Genomic DNA, 20,598 nt, shown 5'->3' with positions numbered 1-20,598 from the left:
AAATCTATAAACAAGATGAGAAATGAGATCAAATTTCAAAAGACTTTTTGGTGAGAAAGATGAAATTGTTTTTCTACAAGGTATAATTGATTACAATGGGAAGAATCCACTAGAAGACAGGCGCTCACTCTACAATTCCATGAAGGTTTCTCTTAGATTTGATGTTACCTTGAGACAGTTCAAGGAGAATCTTCAGATTATGATAAAGAAATATACAACTACGAAAATGACAGGGTGAACAAGCTTCTGCTTCGAATCCTCACCAACAAAAGTGATATTAGTTGTCAAAGGCTGTTTGGGGAGCTGAAGGGATAGCTTTTCAATCTGCTAATGGGAAATCAAAGGTGAATAAAAAGAGTGACAAAGAAGCATGAGTTGGTGTCTTCACGTAATGCTAAGAATGCCTAACACGGTAGTAACAGAGGATATATGGAGAATTCATTTTTTCTTGGTATTGAAGGGCATAAATGAAGTTACCTCTTTGATCATGGCAGCATCTTAGATATATAATTATTGGGTTCTCTTTTTATATGCAATGGCTATGTGATCGCATCATTTTCTTCTACAGCTGTTTTTGAACTTAAATCTTAACTTTCTGGTGTTGTTTATGTGCATTTGATTAGCTTATGAATGTAAATTAAAACGAGCAAGTACTATAGATCTTTGTTTCAGTTTATGCAAATGTTTAAAGTTCAAAGAAAAAAAAGTGACATTTTATGTTAGTTTACAATATTGTTTTATTTACTTTGTACGTGCGATTATCCACAAGGAAAATAACAATTAAATATCAATAAATAATCAAAAAAGTTTTCAACAAAAAAAATCTGAATATCTCTATATAACAACTAAGTTTGATGAAAATATAACATAGCCCTAAATACGTAAAATAACAAAAACACATAAATATCTAAAATAAATAGGCAACTTAGAATAAAAATTAGGAAAATAAATTCCTTTTCCTGAATTTCTTTTTATTTAATATATTTGTATCCTAACAAAAAAATGGATGTTACGATTAGTTTCAAATTTAGCCAACAAAATTTATTAAATTTCACAATATGATATTTTGATAAAAATATGTTTATAATTATAAATTTAAAATAATTTTAAGAATTTTATATAAAATTCATATAATTTTAGTAAAAAATATTTATTTTATAAATTCACCAACCCGCCCGTAGGGCGGACCAACCCGCCCGTAGGGCGGACCAACCCTAGTTTATATTATAAACTACGTGCGCAGAAAAATAGAGCTTCTCTCTCCTAAATCCTCTCGCTTCTCTCATCTCTCAAAACTGATAATCTGCTTTCACCGGCGTGTGCGGCTTGCCGCCGCGTCGGTGCTCCCCCTCCCCCCTCTCTTATTTTACCTTTGCTACGTGTCTTAGTCTCCTCTCCCTTGCCGATATGCTGAAGCACTGAGTTTGTTGTCTGATGATGGATTTGGGATACGACCATGGCGTTTCTCCGGATCTGTCTTCACCGGTGAACTTGGTTGGACGGCGAGGTTCGTGGAGCCGCAACTAAGAGCGGAGTCGGCGTTTTAGGGTGGCTAGGGTTTTGATTCTCTCGATTTTCAGATCTGTTTGGTGAGACATTTCCCTACCGGTTCTGGAGGCGCGTGATCTTGGAGTGGGCTCAATCTGCATAGATCTGGTTCTTTTGGTCTGTGTCGGTGAGGGGTGGTGATCCGGAGTTTTAGCTTTCTGCCTTGGTGTCTCGGCGACAGCTAATCCCGTTCATGCCCAAGTAGGACGTTGTGGGCTATGCTCACTCGACGCGCGACGGTTTTGAAGTTTCTTGGCGGTGCCAAGGGTTTTCTCCCGGCGGCGCGTGTAGCTTAAAGGATGGTTTAAGCGCGTGGAGGTGTCTGGTACTCAGGCGTCGGCTGTCTGGTCAAGCTTCTCCTGTCTTCGTCCTCTTCGGTTCATGGCGATGGTGTTTGGAAAGCTCGTATCCCGGTTCTGATCATTCCGGGTTTCAGGGTTTGCGGGGCTTGGTTCTTCAATTTCCTGGGCATTTGTTCTGTCTCATTTGTTCCATTTTACCAAGAAAGGAAACTCCCTCTTGTTCTAAGAGAAGTATCATGGGAGGCGTTCACGGGTTCGTGGTCATGGAGCTCGGTTTTCACCTCTGTGGCGGCATGATTAGGGCTATCTCATCCCTGTGCCGTGGTGGTTCTTTTGATTTACCGCGGCAGATTTGGTTCTTTTCCTTTCAGTGCAGGTCCCGTTGTTTCTTTGATCTAGCTGCCTCCTTTTCATCCCGTTCTTTCGGCGTTTGGTGTTGCGTGCGTACAGGTTTGTTGCTCCTCACCTTCCCTGCGCTTAATTGTCAGTGGTAGTACTTGTTTGGAAGCAAGTCAGGATGCTCCGGCTCCTCTTTGGATTAACAGCAATTGGTTGGTGAATAGGATGTAAGACCCGGAGTTTGCTAACGCTACTTGCCTGTGTAGTCAAACCATCTAAAAGCTGCCATTGTATGTCGTACCTATTTTACTTGCTTCTTACTTGTGAGCCACTGTTATCCCCATCTCGGGTTGAATATATTCGGATTGTGTTGTCATGTTTTCCTTTTAGTTTCAAGTTGTATTTTTTTTTTCTTTTGTTTCTTCTTTGTAATCTCTGTATTTTTTTTCTTTATTTCAATATGAAAGCCAGTTAAAAAAAAAAAAACCCTAGTTTATTTAAAAATAGCTTTGGTATTCAATTGGATGAATGGAAACAGAGTGAAGAGAATTAATCAAGCTTCATTAGAAGTGCTAAAAATATCAAAAGCTATTCAATTCTTTAAAATGCCTACCACCAAATTCAACATATATACACTTACATGAAAAATCATTTATAGAGTGGATAAAGAAAATTAAACAAAAGAAAAAGGTATTTAAGAAGAAGAATCATTTATATCTTTTTTATTTTCTTTTTGTTTGGTGTGTGTGTGCTCGATCGCTGGTCAATGGGAACACTGACCCATGCTCCATTACCAAACGAGCCACTTGCAACAAACACGTTTGCTTTCACGTACAATCTTTACTATCATCTTCTTGTTATAACAATTAATCCAATCTTATATATGTGATTGTTGTATAATATAACTTAGGAGTTATATTTATTATTTATATATGTGTGTTTGATCGATGGAAGTAAGAGAGATCAGATGTTTTGTGTGTGTAGTAAAGCGAGAGAGAGAGAAATTATAGAACTTGTGTTTCAAATTATTATCGTTTCAAGAGAACTATAAGTCATATTTATACTACTCTCACGTCGGTTTAACATGCAGATATTTGACAAAATAATAATATAAAATGGACAGATATTTATGTCCATTTAAAGACAAGACTTGATGGATGATCATTGACTTTTCAACCTTTATCTTATAACACTCCCCCTTGATCATCCATCTTATACGTATTACGTAGTGCCTCGTTAAAAACCTGATCACGGAAAAACCCATTGGGACAAAAACCATGACAAGGGAAAAAGAGTACACTGTCGTAATCTCCCCCTGAAAGTAGTGGACCTTGCTTCCTCGTTACAAGTCACGCAAATGCCGCATTCCGATACCATAGACGTGTTTTCGGAATGTTGTAGTCGGAAGAGCTTTGGTGAACAAGTCAGCCGGATTTTCGAATGACCGTATATACTCAATGTCCACTTTTTTATTTTTCTCGAGCTCCCTTATATACGAAAAAAATCTTGGAGGGATGTGCTTGGTTCTGTCGCTCTTGATATAGCCTTCTTTAAGTTGAGCAACACAAGCCGAATTATCTTCAAATATTTTCGTTGGCTCTTTCTCGTTGACCATTCCACTTGATTCTTGTATGTGGTGACTCATTGACCGAAGCCACACACATTCTCGACATGCTTCGTGAAGCGCGATAGTTTCTGCGTGATTCGAAGAGGTTGCAACCAGAGTTTGTTTCTGGGACCGCCAAGAGATCGCGGTTCCACCAATTGTAAAAACATAGCCGGTTTGCGATCGAGCCTTATGAGGATCTGATAAGTATCCCGCATCTGCAAAACCAACCATACCAAACTCGGGTTTTCTAAAATACTTTAACCCTAAATCAACTGTACCTTGAAGGTAACGGAATAAATGTTTTATTCCGTCCCAATGCCTGCGAGTAGGAGCAGAACTATATCTCGCCAGTAGATTAGTAGCAAAAGCTATATCTGGTCTGGTACAGTTTGCAAGATATAACAGCCCACCGATAGCACTCATATAAGGTACTTCTGGACCTAATATCTTCTCGCTATCTTCGCAGGGCCTAAAAGGATCACTCTCAATATTGAGAGTTCTACCAATCATTGGAGTACTCAATGGAGTCGCTTTATCCATACGAAAGCGTTTCAATAACCTTTTCGTATAGTTTGATTGATGCACAAATATTCCTTCTCGGAGATGCTCTATCTGGAGCCCAAGACAAAACTTTGTCTTGCCGAGATCTTTCATTTCGAACTCATCTTTCATATGAGTTCGAGCATCATCAACCTCCTTTTGAGTTCCAATTATGTTCAGGTCATCAACGTATACAGCAATGATCACAAAGCCAGATGACGATTTCTTTATAAAAACGCATGGACATATCGCATTATTAACATATCCTTTACTCAAAAGATATTCACTTAAGCGATTGTACCACATGCGTCCGGATTGCTTTAATCCGTAAAGTGATCGCTGCAACTTGACCGAGCAAATCTCCCTGGATTTTTCTTTCAATGCCCCTGGCATTTTCAATCCCTCAGGGAGTTTCATATATATATCGTTATCCAACGATCCATACAAATATGCAGTCACAACGTCCATGAGATGCATTTCAAGATGTTTAGACGCCGTTAGGCTCATCAAAAATTTAAACGTAATTGCATCCATTACCGGGGAATATGTTTCCTCAAAATCAATTCCCGGTCTCTGAGAAAAACCTTGGGCAACTAATCGGGCTTTATATCGTGTTATTTCATTTTTCTCATTTACTTTTCTCACGAATACCCACTTATACCCAACAGGATTTATATTCTCAGGCGTTATGACTATAGGTCCAAAGACATTTCTTTTATTCAGGGAGAGTAATTCAATTTGAATGGTCTTCTTCCACTCCTCCCAATCATGTCTTTTTTGACATTCTAAAATGGACCTTGGATCGGGATCATCATTTTCATGATCGATTTCTTTGGACACAGAAAAGGAGAACATTCCATCAACATCTTTTATCTTATTTCTGCTCCATATCTTTTCATCTCGGGCGTAGTTGATGGAAATCTCATACTTTTCTGTTCCCCTCTCGTCATCTGGACCATCTTTATCTATGCCTTCTTTCAGACATTTTTCAGTTTCAGGTTCTTCTAGAACCTTTCCATTTATGTCTTCTTTCAGACATTTTTCAATATAAGGTTCTTCTAGAACCTTACTTTGTTCATCCAATTTCTTTTTCTTTCGAGGATTTTTATCTTTAGAACCCGCTGGCCTCCCCCTCTTTAATTGAACCCTAGGTTCATTCATTTTGTTTCCATCAGCTTGTTCTTTAGGAACATCAACTCTTGATGGAACATTTTCAGCGGGTATACATGATTTCGTCACCCTTCTCGTATCTGTGAATGCATCTGGTAACTGGTTTGCCAAATTATGCAAATTCACAATTTTCTGAACTTCCAGCTCTTTTTGATTCGTAGGAGGATCAAGGTGTAACAACGACGGTGTACACCAAGTAATCTCTTTAGGAATTTTTCTAATTCCTCCCCCTAATGTTGGAAATTCATCCTCATTAAAATGGCAATCGGCAAACCTTGCCGTAAACATATCACCAGTTACTGGTTCCAGATACCTTATTATACTTGGTGACATATAACCCACATAAATTCCCAATCTCCTTTGTGGGCCCATTTTTGTTCTTTGTGGCGGAGCTATCGGAACATAGACCGCACACCCAAAGATACGGAGATGGGATACATCTGGCTCTTGCCCAGATGCCAATTGTAAAGGGGAGTACTTATGATATGCACTCGGTCTTAACCGAACCAGTGCAGCCGCATGCAATATAGCATGACCCCATACAGAAATTGGGAGCTTTGTTCTCAAGACTAACGGTCTTGCAATCAACTGCAACCGTTTTATTAATGACTCGGCCATGCCATTTTGTGTATGCACATGGGGAACTGGATGCTCCACATCAATCCCCATTGACATACAATAATCATCAAAGGCTTGCGATGTAAATTCACCAGCATTATCAAGCCTCACTTTCTTAATGGCATACTCTGAGAACTGCGTTCTCAGCTTTATTATCTGGGCAATGAATTTTGCGAAAGCCGTATTTCGTGTCGTCAAAAGAGACACACTTGACCATCTACTAGATGCGTCAATCAATACCATGAAATACTTAAACGGCCCGCACGGTGGGTGGATCGGCCCACATATATCACCATGTATTCTTTCTAAAAATATTGGTGATTCATTGCCTATTTTTGCTGGTGATGGCCGAGTTATAAGCTTTCCTTGAGAACATGCATTACATGTAAACTCGCCCGTTTGCAAAATTTTTCCGTTTTTCAACGGATGGCCATTCGAATTTTGCACTATCTTTCTCATCATGACTGAACCAGGATGTCCTAGCCTTTCATGCCATATTTTAAATGTATCAGTAAACTTCATGTTTACCACGGCATAGGACTCAGTCATGGTTATTTTCGTACAATATAGTCCAGAGGATAACATTCTTAACTCTTCCAATATATGTTTCCTCTCAGACTTAATGCAAAGAAATTCAATGTCATCTTTACTCATAGTCTCAATATGATATCCATTTCTTCGGATATCCTTAAAACTTAACAAGTTTCTATGAGACTTGGGGGAATACAAAGCATCACTAATTTCAAATATTGTTCCCCCTGGCATTGAAAATTTCGCTCTTCCAGAGCCCATAATAATCTTTGCATTACCAGATATTGTACTTACGCTTCCAGCGCAATATTTTATTTTGAGACTGGAGAAATATTTCTTATCTTTGATTATCGTGTGCGTTGGCGCACTATCTGCCAAACACAAATCTCCATCCATAGTCTCAAAGTTTGGCATTCTTTCTGAATTTAAAATATTCATAAAACATATATTATTAAACATTAAACATAACAAACATAACATATATCTTACAACTAAAGATATAGATACTATAATACAGTCTATTTATATCATATCGATTTATATCACTCATCGATACTCTCTGGCTCAACCAGAAAGTCTGATACGTCGAGATGAGTATCATCGTTTAAACCATGAAAGGATGGCCCAGGTTCATCAGAGATGAAGTTAGTTTCACCTCTTCCTTTCTCTTTTCCCTTTTGGGATTCTCTATACAGATCGGCTAAATGTTTTGGTGTACGACAGGTACGTACCCAATGATCTTCCATGCCGCATCTGTAGCAAACCCTCTCCTTGTTTGCCTTTTATCATCCTGGTCTTTTTCATTCCTTTCATTTTCGTGGAAGTCTTTATTATTTCTTTTATCATAGGGACGGAATCTTCTTCCTCGTCCTCTTCCACGACCATGATAACGGTTTCCACCACGTCCACGACCTCGTCCTCTCCTATTATCATAACTGGATGATGCAACATTCGCTTCTGGGAATGGAGCAGATCCAGTGGGACGAGCTTGATGGTTTAAAGTCACGAGTTGATTATTCTGCTCCGCTACAAGGAGGACTTGCATCAACTCCGAGTAACGGGTATATCCACTCACCCGGTACTGTTGCTGCAGGATTACATTTTCAGGATGGAACGTGGAGAGAGTTTTCTCGATCATATCATAATCACTTATTTTCTCTCCACATAACATCATCCTCGAAGTAATTCCGAACATCGCAGAATTAAACTCACTAACACTTTTGTAATCCTGGAACCGGAGATGGATCCACTCGTGTTTAGCTTTCGGTAAGATCACATATTTTTGGTGATCGAACCTCTCTTTTAAAGATTTCCAGAGGTCACAAGGATCCTCTTTCGTAATATATTCATCCTTTAAACCATCATGGATGTGGTGTCGTAAAAATATCATGGCTTTAGCCTTTTTCTCATCCGACACCGTTTTTGAACTATCGATGGTTTCCAAAAGCCCGTTTCCTCTTAGGTGCATTTTTGCACCCACTGCCCAGGTCATATAATTATTTCCCGTAATATTCAGGGCATTAATTTCGAGCTTTGTCAAATTCGACATGATAACTGTATTCATAGAATAATATATAAATATAGTAAAGACGGGAATTTAAATGCATAACTTAAATGCATAATTTAAATGCAGAAATTAAAGGCATAAAATAAAAGCATAAACTTAAATTGCAGAAATTTAAATTGCAAAAATTTAAATTGCAAGAATTTAAATAGCATAAATAAAATCGGGAGGCTCAGCCTACCACATGATCCGAGGAGTCATAGACTACCATATTGATCATTTTTTCAAAGTCTGAGGAGACATGGTCTACCATTTTGACTTTTACTTTTTTCAAGATCCGAGGAGACATAGTCTACCGTTTTTGACCTTTTTTATTCACGGAGGCAAAGCCTACCACGTGTTTCTCTGATCGTGAAGGCATAGCCTACCATAACGATCAGTCGGGGAAGGCATCGCCTATCATCCCGAACGGAGAAGGTCCAGCCTCTCACTCCGAAACAATAATAAAATTTAAATAAATTAAGTATATTGAAATACATAAATTTAAACATTACCTCGGCTGGTTTAAGAACTTTCGGATTGATAAACCTCAGTTGGTCAGAGCTTCGTGCTGATAACGTGTTGTATAATATAACTTAGGAGTTATATTTATTATTTATATATGTGTGTTTGATCGATGGAAGTAAGAGAGATCGGATGTTTTATGTGTGTGTAGTAAAGCGAGAGAGAGAGAAATTATAGAACTTGTGTTTCAAATTATTATCGTTTCAAGAGAACTACAAGTCCTATTTATACTACTCTCACGTCAGTTTAACATGCAGATATTTAACAAAATAATAATATAAAATGAACAGATATTTATGTCCATTTAAAGACAAGATTTGATGGATGATAATTGACTTTTCAACCTTTATCTTATAACAGTGATAACTTTTTTTTGATAAAAAAGTGATTAATTATTATCTTCTGGAGTTTGTGTATGTGCTCGTGTTCTGTGGTCGGTGAGAGCACTGACCCATGCTCAAATACCAACGAGGCCACTTGCAACAAACACATTCAGTAACTATTATTCTTGTAAAAATAATTAATCAACCAGGCCATACTTTAAAGTGGTTTACGTGCCTAAGAAAGGTTTTGTTCAATGTTTATGTTTATTATAATTATTTTTTCAATAATTAAGTGAAGTTAAAAATAAGGTATTTAAGAAGACTTATTCTTGGGCACCAACCAATATGATTGTGTTATTTTATATTTTATATCTTTTAAAAAAGGAAATAAAATATTGTTAAGTTATATTATGTTTTTAAAATAAATAAAGTAATAGTTGTAGAAAAAAAAATTTTTTAAAAAGATTTTAACGTCATCAGCAAAACATTAAACCCTAAATCATAATCTTTAAATCCTAAATCTTTGGATAAACTCTAAACCATTGGATAAATCCTAAACTTTAAATCAAATACACTAAACACTAAAACACTAAGACACTCAAGGTTTAGGATTTAGAGTTTTAGGATTTAGGGTTTAGTGTTTAGTGTTTTTGATTTAGAGTTTAAGATTTAACCAAAGGTTTAGGGTTTACCCAAGGGTTTAGGATTTAAGATTTAGGATTTAAGATTTAGTGTTTTGGTAACGACATTAAAAAACATTTTAATTTTTTTTTGTAATTATTATTATTTTTTTATTTTAAAAATATAATATAATTTGATAATATTTTGTTTTTTTTTTAAAGATATCAAATATGAAATAACAAAATCTTATTAGTTGGTGAACCTATAGGTTCACCCAAAAATACCTTAAAAATAAGGTATTTAAACCTTTTTGCCAAAAGTTTTGTTACTTTTCTTTGGTTTGGTGTCAAATGATGTGTTCGTGCTCGATGCTGGTTAATAGAAGCAATGACCCATGCTCTATTACCGACGAGCCACTTCAACACACACCCATGTTCGTACCCATGTACGATTTCAAATATCATCTTCTTGTAATAAATAATACCAAGATTCGATGTGGTTTCAAGACGCATCAAACTGTTAAATCATCACACTATATAACAAAGAAAAACATAACAACAAATAATTAAGAGAAACTCCAGCTTATATAATATAAAATATGAAAACTTACATTATGTTCGTCCTGCAGTATATGGGGCGTGTAAACTAAAAGAAGCTGATGATGAGAGAATTTTCACCAGCCGAGACTAAGACACACACAGTAACAAAGAGTTTCAGAGACTCCCTTACAACAGACATTACCAGTGAGGAGATAGAGAGACAGACCCAGAAAAGTATTATATTGTAGAGTGAATGTAAGAACACCAAAGATAAAAAAAAAATAAAGAGAAGATGAAATCTATTCCCCAAGACTTAGAACCATATGGATACATCTTGCTGCTTCTGCTGCATACCATCCATCGTTCCTACTACTCCCGGCATTGGCATATCATCTCTGTAATCGAATGAGGCCATATCGAATGGTGGAGAATCAAACACAAGCTGAAACCTGTTGCTGCTACTGTTGTTATGCGCAGCTTCAAAGTTGTTGTTATTGTGTGTACTGTCGTACTTTAACCCATTGTTGTTGTTCCCTTGTAAAAACGGTTGGTTACCGAATTGAAGTTAATGAGGCTATAAATAAGCATCTTCAGGTCTCAGGGAATCGTAATATAAACAGCAATATGTGCTATAGATAGATAGATAGTCCGCTTTCGTAACAATGCATATCTTAACTCCTAATCCATCAGTTCCTACAAAGACTAGGCTTGTGTTAAGTAGATTGTAACGTATTGATAAGAACACCTGTGATTTAAGAAAAGATAATGTTTATATTGATTCAGAATTTTTTTTTTATTTGCTAGATAGATAGTCCACTTTTGTAACAATGCATATCTTTAGGTCTCCTAATCCATCAATTAAAGACTAGGCTTGTGCTACATAGATTGTAACGTATTGATACGAAATTGTGATTTAAGAGGAGATAATGTTTTATTGATTCAAAACAAGGATTACAAAGAGAGCCTTCCACACGAGAGACTCTTCTCTCTTTACAACCACTTGATCAAATCATTGATATCTCTCCCCTATACTCTTGCTTATAGACTAATTAAATACTCACAGTTATCCCAGATCCTCTGACCTGTCTCTTATCATTATTCATTATTCCTTATATACTTCTAGAAGTTAGCCAGCACATCTTCTTGTAGAACCTCTTTTCACTCTATTACTTTAGTTGGGACTTTCCCTCTCTCCTCCTGTACTGATGCAAGATAGGAGGTGGCTGGGCCTCTACCGTAACAGCTTGCTCCTTGTTAATCGCGTCCCAACGCCATATAGTCCCGTCCTCGGAGGCAGCAAGAATTGTGCTACAACCATGGAAAGAAACAGAGTGTGTTAGGAATCAAATGCTTTGCATTTTTGTTTAGAGTAATCACTGAGTCATAAAAATAATAAAGTTTCCAATGCATTGGTGAGAGAGAAGATGAATATACTTTCCATCAGTGGACATAGCGGTTTGCCTGATCACCGACTTTGACTGATTGTGCGATAACCTATATAGCAACAGAGAATCATGTCAAAAATACAACAAAGACACCAAAGTGAAGCTTATTCATTTGTATTTGAAGAACCGAAAGTAACTTACACTGTAACCAAAACAGGAGGGCAACTCTTTAAATCCCAGACATAAATCTTGCCTTCCTCATTCCCTGATGACCAACCAACCAACCAAGAATGTTTCACAAAATTCACAAGAATGGTTTCAAGTATAGATTAGTGTATATATTATAGCTTTACCTATTGAAAGATAATTGAGAGAGAGGTCGCAAGAAAACTTGATAAACCAGAGATTACAATTTGGAATAGGGTATCTAAGAAGAACATCTGAAGTACCCTGCAAACAACAACAACACAAATAACTTTAGTATGCATCCTATTTAATTAACTGAATGTCTCTGTTGTGTATGGCGTAAAATGAGATCCTAACCTCTCCAGGAGAATTCTCTTTCAGTATTGGTTCCCACAGCAGTATCTCATCACTCTGAATAGAATACAAGTGAAACCTTTCGGTTTTTAGCTTATTCCACCAAATGAAATATGATCGTAATCCATTATTGACTCGTCGACTAACCTTTGAAAGAATAAAGTCACCAACCCAACGGTTACAATCAACAAAATCTGTATGAACCGAAGCTGTAAATACCTACACAGAGAAGTAATGTTACATCAAGACATGTATGTCACTCGTTGTTACAAAAGGACGAAGAAACAGAAAAATACTTACAGGGAGCTCTACAAATTTTGTTGGGAACTTTGATGGATCATCCTTCCATGTGAATGACTTCTCGACGTATGTCCAAAACTCTGAAGGCAGCCAAAGAATAATAGAGATATCATACAAACTGAAAGAGAAATGAAGTTCCTTTCAAGTGTTGTGCTCGGTTTTAACTCGTACCTTTCATTGACCATATCTTAACTGTGGTGTCCATACCACAACTAACAAAACGGTGCTTATCAGAGGGATGAAAATCCTAGAAATTGCGAGATAAGATGGTTATACTTGAAATGTCTTTATATATATTAATTGAAAGAAGCATATTGGCTTACCACACTTATAACTTCGTTTCGATGACCTCCAGTTCCAGCAAATATCAGAATACAAATCCCAGTTTCAACATTCCACAATCGAACAGATTCATCCTGATCCAATAAAAACGAAAGAGCTCTTAATCCTCAACGTACATTATAGAGAGACTCATAGAAGAGGCATCATACCTTGCTAGCGGAAAGCACAAGTTGAGGTTTCAGAGGTTGTGTCCTGATTTCGTTCACTAAATCCCCGTGGCCCACAAGGCTCTGCATATGTGAGAGCAAATATTTGTAACGACCCAGATTTTTCTGGTGGGCCAGTTTGGCCTTTACGGGTTTTCTAGTAAGTTTGTTGTCTCCTTATTTTTAGTTATAGGAATATTTTAAGAAAGTTTCTAATTTAGGAAATAAGTTATATTAGGAAAGTTTCTATTTTAGGAAAGTTGCCATTTTAGGAAAGTTGCTATTTTAGGAAAGTTTCTATTTTAGGAGAGGTTTCATTTTAGGAAAGTTTCCATTTTAGGAAATTTATTTCCAGAGAAGTTGAGCTTAAGTCGTTGATTCTCGTGTTGCAGTTGACCTCAGCTGACCGCATCTTCCGTTGTTCATTTCAGCCTGTGGCTAAGGTGAGGGCTATCCCATTAAATCCCGAGCTAGTTTAGTACTACTATTATAGAAAGTTTAGTTTCGAAACATGATCCGTCTCTGTGAATTGAGTCTGTTTGAGAGTCTTGTTTGTTTATTACTACTATTGATTGTTAAACCGAAAATAGGATAATAGAGGATTCAACAGTTGATTGAATTGAATGAATTAAGAACTGTTATTTATATATGTATATACATAAGTCTGTTATGAGATTGCGGGGCACAAAGATGTTGTGCTAACGGCGCATTGTGTAGAGATTGCGGGACACAGAGACGTTTGTGTTAGCGGCGCATTGTATGGAGATTGCGGGGCATATGGACGTCTATGCTAGCGGCGCATTGTATGAGGGATTGCGGGGTACAAAGACGTTTGTACTAGCGGCGCATAGGTGATTGCGGGGTACAAGGATGGACTCTTGTACTAGCGGCGCATAGAGTTATATATTTATATCCGTATAAGGAGAATGCGGGGTGTGTGATCTAGTTATGCACTATCAGCGCATTTGATGTTTTATGTGGTGTATTAGACACTGTGTTTGTTTCATGCTAGAGCTAGGCCTACATAGTCGTAGTGCTATGTACTGAGTCAGTGGTTTGTGGTTTAGCATCCCATACCTCACGGAGTAACTCCCCTGTTACTCACCCCTCTTTCTTCCCCCTTTCAGGTGAGACCGACGAGCAGGAGTGATTACTATCGGATTGGTGCTTTGGAAGTTTTATCTCTTAAATTTTCAGACTTGCGGTTTTTATGATTTATCGATATTTTCAGGTTTTATTATATTATCTGGATTTACGACTTTGGAGTTGACTTTAGAGAAGTAATAAATGGAGATTTCGGACTTTATATTTATTTATTTTATTTTAGAAAATACGGGTGTTACAATTTGGTATCAGAGCGGGGTTCCGTCCCGGCTCTGACCCGGGATGGCGATTTGTTGGGACGTGGTTTCGACTCGGTTTTTAATCGGTTTTAGACAATTTTAAAAATATTTTGGGAATATGGGGATTTTAAAAAATAAAAGTAAATAGCACCTTTCTGTTTGGTATTGTGTCTAGAATCGTTGGTGTTCGGTTTCGGCAGAAGTTTATTGAGGTGCTTTTTCCTTTCAGATGCCGCCGTGTAAGAGAGTTGTTCGCACTCAGTCCGCTAGTGCTTCACGAGAGGGTGGAGATGAGAATGTGCCGCCACCGGTTCCACCGATTGATCAGGATGCCCTTAGGCAGATGGTGCAGGATGCTGCCAGACAGGCTGCACATGAGGCAGTTCAGCAAGCTGTCCAGGAGGCTGCTAGAGTAGCTGCACAGGAAGTGGTTAGGCAGATGGCTGCAGCTCAGCAGGTTCCGCCTGTTCAAATTCAGGGGCATCAGCAGCCTCCTATTCAGCCGGTTCCACCAGTTCAGGTTCAGGGGCAGCAGCAGCCCCCTATTCAGCAGGTTCCTGAGGTTGATGAGACGCTTATGCAGGTGATGAAACAGATGAAAACTGTGGATTTGGAGACTTTTGGGGGAACAGTAGACCCTTTTCAGGCTTATAATTGGAAGCATAGATTAGCTACGTGTCTGCAGACTATCAATTGTCCGTTGCGCCTTTGCCTTAATATCGCAGAGTTGTATCTGCGTGGGGATGCATTAGTATGGTGGGATGGAGTGCAATCGATGCGTGATGGCGATATGACTTATGAGGATTTCCTCATTGCGTTCGACAAGAAGTATTTTCCTAGAGAAGCATTGCACCAGAAGAAGAATGCTTTTGAGCATCTGAGGCAGGGTACTAGGAGTGTCAGAGAGTATGAGCGGGAGTTTTGCCAACTCCGCTTGTTTGCTGGTAATAATTTTGATGCGGAGGACTTGATCAGGAGATTCTTAGATGGGATGCGAGTTGATCTTCGCGGCAGGTGCAGTATGGTTACTTACACGAGCTTGGAGGATCTGGTAGAGAAGGCTGCTGTGCAGGAGGCATGTATTGCAGAGGATCAGAAGTACTCTAAGGCCCAACCTAAGACTGAAAGAACTTCAGGGTCACCGAACATGGCAGGGGATCAGTCAGGAACACCCAGTTGTGAGCGCTGCCATCGCTACCATTTTGGAGATTGCGTGATGTGTTTTGCATGTGGGCGGTTAGGCCATGTGGCCAAGTATTGTCGATTTACAAAAGTGGATGGTACTGGTACCGGACAGGTTACAGCACCAACGACACTAGCAGCGGCTTCAAAGAAGTGTTATGGCTGTGGCCAGCCTGGTCACATTTTCAGGGATTGCCCGAGGGGGGGACGTGTAGAGAATCCATCACCAGCTAAGCGCCAGGCTATCGCACCACGAGTAGCAAGAGGCAACGAGAGAGTTGAGCCGGCTGATGGTATGTATCTTTTCACTTTGGTAGTTTACGTTTGTGCATGTTGTCTTTTGCGGTTATCATGTGTTTAAAAAAAAAAAGTTGTGCTTAAGATCAGTAGCGGCTGAGTATGAGAGATTTCACCTTATTTGATATGGGAGGACCACATAGTTTGGAGTGTCTACAGCGAACAAGCGTCTTTATAACAAAGTTAAGTCATGCTGAAGACATCTTATTCCTTTTCTCGGCTCAGGATTTGAATTCGGGGACGAATTCCTTCTTAGTGGGGAAGAATTGTAACGACCCAGATTTTTCTGGTGGGCCAGTTTGGCCTTTATTAAAAATTAAAGTCTAATTCTCTCTTTTTACTTTGTCCCACATTGGATGTTTAGAAAACCCACCTCCCTTCCCTTCTCCTATATAAGAAACTCCATCCTTTCTCTTTATTCTCATCAAGTCAAAGTATTTCTTTGCGTGTGACGAGTTGTTGTTGAATTATTCGACGACCAGTCACTAGTGAATTTTCCGGTGGGATTTCCGGGTGAGCTTCCGGCGAGATTTCTGGACGAGCTTCCGGTGAGATTTCTAGACGAGCTTCCGGCGGGTTTTCTAGTAAGTTTGTTGTCTCCTTATTTTTAGTTATAGGAATATTTTAAGAAAGTTTCTAATTTAGGAAATAAGTTATATTAGGAAAGTTTCTATTTTAGGAAAGTTGCCATTTTAGGAAAGTTGCTATTTTAGGAAAGTTTCTATTTTAGGAGAGGTTTCATTTTAGGAAAGTTTCCATTTTAGGAAACTTATTTCCAGAGAAGCTGAGCTTAAGTCGTTGATTCTCGTGTTGCAGTTGACCTCAGCTGACCGCATCTTCCGTTGTTCATTTCAGCCTGTGGCTAAGGTGAGGGCTATCCCATTAAATCCCGAGCTAGTTTAGTACTACTATTATAGAAAGTTTAGTTTCGAAACATGATCCGTCTCTGTGAATTGAGTCTGTTTGAGAGTCTTGTTTGTTTATTACTACTATTGATTGTTAAACCGGAAATAGGATAATAGAGGATTCAACAGTTGATTGAATTGAATGAATTAAGAACTGTTATTTATATATGTATATACATAAGTCTGTTATGAGATTGCGGGGCACAAAGATGTTGTGCTAACGGCGCATTGTGTAGAGATTGCGGGACACAGAGACGTTTGTGTTAGCGGCGCATTGTATGGAGATTGCGGAGCATATGGACGTCTATGCTAGCGGCGCATTGTATGAGGGATTGCGGGGTACAAAGACGTTTGTACTAGCGGCGCATAGGTGATTGCGGGGTACAAGGATGGACTCTTGTACTAGCGGCGCATAGAGTTATATATTTATATCCGTATAAGGAGAATGCGGGGTGTGTGATCTAGTTATGCACTATCAGCGCATTTGATGTTTTATGTGGTGTATTAGACACTGTGTTTGTTTCATGCTAGAGCTAGGCCTACATAGTCGTAGTGCTATGTACTGAGTCAATGGTTTGTGGTTTAGCATCCCATACCTCACGGAGTAACTCCCCTGTTACTCACCCCTCTTTCTTCCCCCTTTCAGGTGAGACCGACGAGCAGGAGTGATTACTATCGGATTGGTGCTTTGGAAGTTTTATCTCTTAAATTTTCAGACTTGCGGTTTTTATGATTTATCGATATTTTCAGGTTTTATTATATTATCTGGATTTACGACTTTGGAGTTGACTTTAGAGAAGTAATAAATGGAGATTTCGGACTTTATATTTATTTATTTTATTTTAGAAAATACGGGTGTTACAATTTAACTTGTAACGCCCCGACCCGCCCACGGCTAATGGGCCACCCACGCCCGCTCTCTCGGCCCGTGGGCCCCATCCCGTCTGACGGTCGGTCCGTTAATTTTCCAAAGGCTCGAAATCATTGTTTACTGACCCTGCAATCACCACCCGACCTTTTCCCATGTTTTGGCCTCACTCGCACGCTATCGCGAATCACTTCCCGATAGGTCACCCATCATTCCATTACTCCAGCTCAAGCACGCTTAACTCTGGAGTTCTTTCAGGATGTGTTCCGGAAAAGGTAAGTCAACTTTGGTGACATAGGTAGCCAAATCAATTCTCTTAAGCCTTTTCACATATCACAACTCGGGATGTTACAATTCACCCCCTCTCAAAGAACGCAACGTCCTCGTTGCGCCCCACGACAGGTCTCAAGACGCCTCTCGGGTCAGAACCGAGATGGCTAACCAGCTCTGATACCACTTGTAACGCCCCGACCCGCCCACGGCTAATGGGCCACCCACGCCCGCTCTCTCGGCCCGTGGGCCCCATCCCGTCTGACGGTCGGTCCGTTAATTTTCCAAAGGCTCGAAATCATTGTTTACTGACCCTGCAATCACCACCCGACCTTTTCCCATGTTTTGGCCTCACTCGCACGCTATCGCGAATCACTTCCCGATAGGTTACCCATCCTTCCATTACTCCAGCTCAAGCACGCTTAACTCTGGAGTTCTTTCAAAATGTGTTCCGGAAAAGGTAAGTCAACTTTGGTGACATAGGTAGCCAAATCAATTCTCTTAAGCCTTTTCACATATCACAACTCGGGATGTTACAATATTATGCGAACATAAAACATCCATAAGTACTTCATGTCGTTCTAAAGCGCTATTATATACGCAATAAATAATACCTTATGAATCTTTTCATTGTTTACGTCAATGACTCGGATTATGCCTTTCTCTCCTCCAGCCACAACAAATGGGTTCCCTTCAACGCGACACGCCCAGCTTGCAGTGTTAAATTCCTCCTCCTTCTGATATCCAGAGCACACAAGACATATATAGCCTCAATAAAACTTTTATTACATGGAAACTATATAATATGTAGACTTGCTTACATCTTCATCAGCGAAGGCGTACAATAAAGATATGCTTCCATCTTCAAGACAATTGTACAGATTAATCTACACAATAAGAGATACACCCAATGGCAGTAATGAGATGTTATGACTCGACTCAGTCAAGTTAAAATGAAACCAAGATATATAGAGCTATCAAGTTTAACAGATTAAAAAGCCACTCTTGATAACGAGTGTTAAAATCCGACAGGAAAAAATAATGATACTTTCACAGACAAGAACCTGAAAACATTAATGGATTCGAAAAAGAAAGAGATCTTTTTTACCCCATTGCCACCAGCGGAGACGAAACAAGTGAAGTAACGAGCATCGATGAAGTTGAAAGCAACGGAGTACAAAGGTGTCTTCCCTTCTTGAATCTTATTGGTCAGTTTGTACGATTTCTTGTTGGATGGAGTCAAAGAGCCGACAAGTGATTCGTTTCCTAAAGTTATCTTCGACATTTCAAATCTCTTCTCTCTCTCTCTATCTCTCGAACACCTGCCCTTGTTTTATAGCCATGCAAGTCTCATGCAACAACAAGTCTTTGTACGTATGTGCAACAACCAGTCCGTGAAAGATATTTTTGTTAACAAGTCGCTCTCATGCAACAACAAGTCTTTAATTTGTAAGTCTTTACAACAACGAGTCCTTGAAAGATAAATTTTGTTAACAACAACAAGTCTGATTATCTTTCAACAACTAACCCTAGATCCATTTAATTATTTAGAATCTTTTATTAAAATAATAAAATAATCAAGTAGACCATATTTAGACATGATCGAAAATTTTGAAGTTGAAATGATACATAATTTTTTACTTAATATTATAGAAACTAGGTAAGGAACCGTGCGATATCGCACGGTACTCATTTGCAGAAAAAAATATACCATATTTTATATAATTGTTTGAGATATACATGTATTACAAAATTATCATGTGTACAGCTATAATTTTTATTGATAATATTAAAAATATATTTTATTTATATGTTAGTTGTAATAATGTATGAAAAATGTGAAAATTATATTTTTTTTTTATCAAAAATATAATATCGACTAAATTTGATAGAGTTTAGGTATGTTATGTCTTCTTCAAATCCTAAATACCCAATCCGGTCCGGACCCGATATGGATATTTTATAAATATTTTAATTATAGATCCGGATCCGAGAGGAATCAACTCGAATCCAAACCAAAAATTTACAAGTGCCTATTAGATCCAAATGTCTAGGATCCGAAAGACCCGGACCAGAAAGGAACCGGCCCGAACCTGACTTGAATATCCGAAATCCCATACCTAATAGTTGGCTTAAATTATTGAAAATTTGAAATGAACATAAATCAGATCTTGTGCATATGATAGATATTTATTTATTTGTAACCATCCAGTAAATATGTTTTTTTTAAACTACACATTAGAAACATTCGATTAAATGTAAGATTAAGAATTTTCAATAATTTTAAATTGTTGTTAAATATTAAAATATTTTAAAATAACTGGACAATATAATATATAAATGAATTAATATTTTATAAAAATTGAAATAAATAGAACTGAAGTGATACAATAATTATGATGTATTTTGTATAAGAAGGTATTACAAAAAAATATAATGTATAAGAAAAATAGTTGCAAAAAATGTATAAGAAAAATAGTTGCAAAAAATGTGTAAGAAAATATGCAAGCTTTTATAACGTTATAAAATAAATTATATTGAAAAATCACATCGTCCTGACTTTTAATGGCACCTTTTGGCATATTAAATTATGACCTTTTACAAATAATTTATCTAGTAAATTTTTAATTTTAATCTAGAATTTAGCATGCAACTTTTCATGCGTACACATAAATAAAATTCCATAAAATGTTTACCAAAAAGCGCGACTATTTTAGTGGTGACTTTTCATACTATTTCAGTGTTTGTTCATAATTTATTCACATGTGTTGGGTTTAAGCTACAAAACGAACGCAGCCGTCAACGTAAAAGA

The 20,598-nt window shown here is 38.0% G+C and overlaps 3 protein-coding genes across 3 annotated transcripts; 1 reads left to right on the top strand and 2 right to left on the bottom strand.

Annotated features, from left to right (window-relative positions):
- Positions 1–7,199: 7,199 nt before the first annotated feature.
- On the bottom strand, positions 7,200–8,125 carry LOC117134384. The gene is made up of 2 exons (XM_033292685.1): positions 7,389–8,125; positions 7,200–7,344 (listed from the first exon to the last, which is right to left on the bottom strand). Exons 1-2 carry the CDS (start codon positions 8,123–8,125, stop codon positions 7,200–7,202), a joined length of 882 nt encoding a protein of 293 aa, XP_033148576.1.
- Positions 8,126–11,103: 2,978 nt separating this feature from the next.
- Positions 11,104–19,329, bottom strand: LOC103869280 (polycomb group protein FERTILIZATION-INDEPENDENT ENDOSPERM). The gene is made up of 13 exons (XM_009147341.3): positions 18,895–19,329; positions 18,608–18,673; positions 18,401–18,523; positions 12,925–13,005; positions 12,757–12,849; positions 12,605–12,680; positions 12,434–12,513; positions 12,281–12,352; positions 12,137–12,190; positions 11,947–12,043; positions 11,795–11,858; positions 11,643–11,702; positions 11,104–11,516 (listed from the first exon to the last, which is right to left on the bottom strand). Exons 1-13 carry the CDS (start codon positions 19,069–19,071, stop codon positions 11,375–11,377), a joined length of 1,185 nt encoding a protein of 394 aa, XP_009145589.1. The 5' UTR covers positions 19,072–19,329; the 3' UTR covers positions 11,104–11,374.
- On the top strand, positions 14,416–17,473 carry LOC117134159. Its single transcript, XM_033292039.1, has 2 exons — positions 14,416–16,327; positions 16,560–17,473. Exon 1 carries the CDS (start codon positions 14,494–14,496, stop codon positions 15,805–15,807), a length of 1,314 nt encoding a protein of 437 aa, XP_033147930.1. The 5' UTR covers positions 14,416–14,493; the 3' UTR covers positions 15,808–16,327; positions 16,560–17,473.
- Positions 19,330–20,598: the final 1,269 nt, after the last annotated feature.

The sequence above is a fragment of the Brassica rapa genome, chromosome A05 (genome assembly GCF_000309985.2).
Source record: "Brassica rapa cultivar Chiifu-401-42 chromosome A05, CAAS_Brap_v3.01, whole genome shotgun sequence".
Lineage (NCBI taxonomy): Eukaryota > Viridiplantae > Streptophyta > Magnoliopsida > Brassicales > Brassicaceae > Brassica > Brassica rapa.
This window is presented reverse-complemented; position numbering and strand designations above follow the sequence as displayed.

Bases quoted from the DNA above. Each gene is read 5' to 3' on its own strand.
- LOC117134159 (XM_033292039.1), top strand. From the start codon at position 14,494: ATGCCGCCGTGTAAGAGAGTTGTTCGCACTCAGTCCGCTAGTGCTTCA.
- LOC117134384 (XM_033292685.1), bottom strand. From the start codon at position 8,125: ATGCACCTAAGAGGAAACGGGCTTTTGGAAACCATCGATAGTTCAAAA. The intron at 7,345-7,388 runs GTACGTACCTGT...CGATCTGTATAG, and splicing joins GCGGCATGGAAGATCATTGG to AGAATCCCAAAAGGGAAAAG.
- LOC103869280 (XM_009147341.3), bottom strand. From the start codon at position 19,071: ATGTCGAAGATAACTTTAGGAAACGAATCACTTGTCGGCTCTTTGACT. The intron at 12,514-12,604 runs GTACGAGTTAAA...GGCTGCCTTCAG, and splicing joins TAAGATATGGTCAATGAAAG to AGTTTTGGACATACGTCGAG. The intron at 12,044-12,136 runs GTTAGGATCTCA...TGTTGTTTGCAG, and splicing joins AAGAGAATTCTCCTGGAGAG to GGTACTTCAGATGTTCTTCT.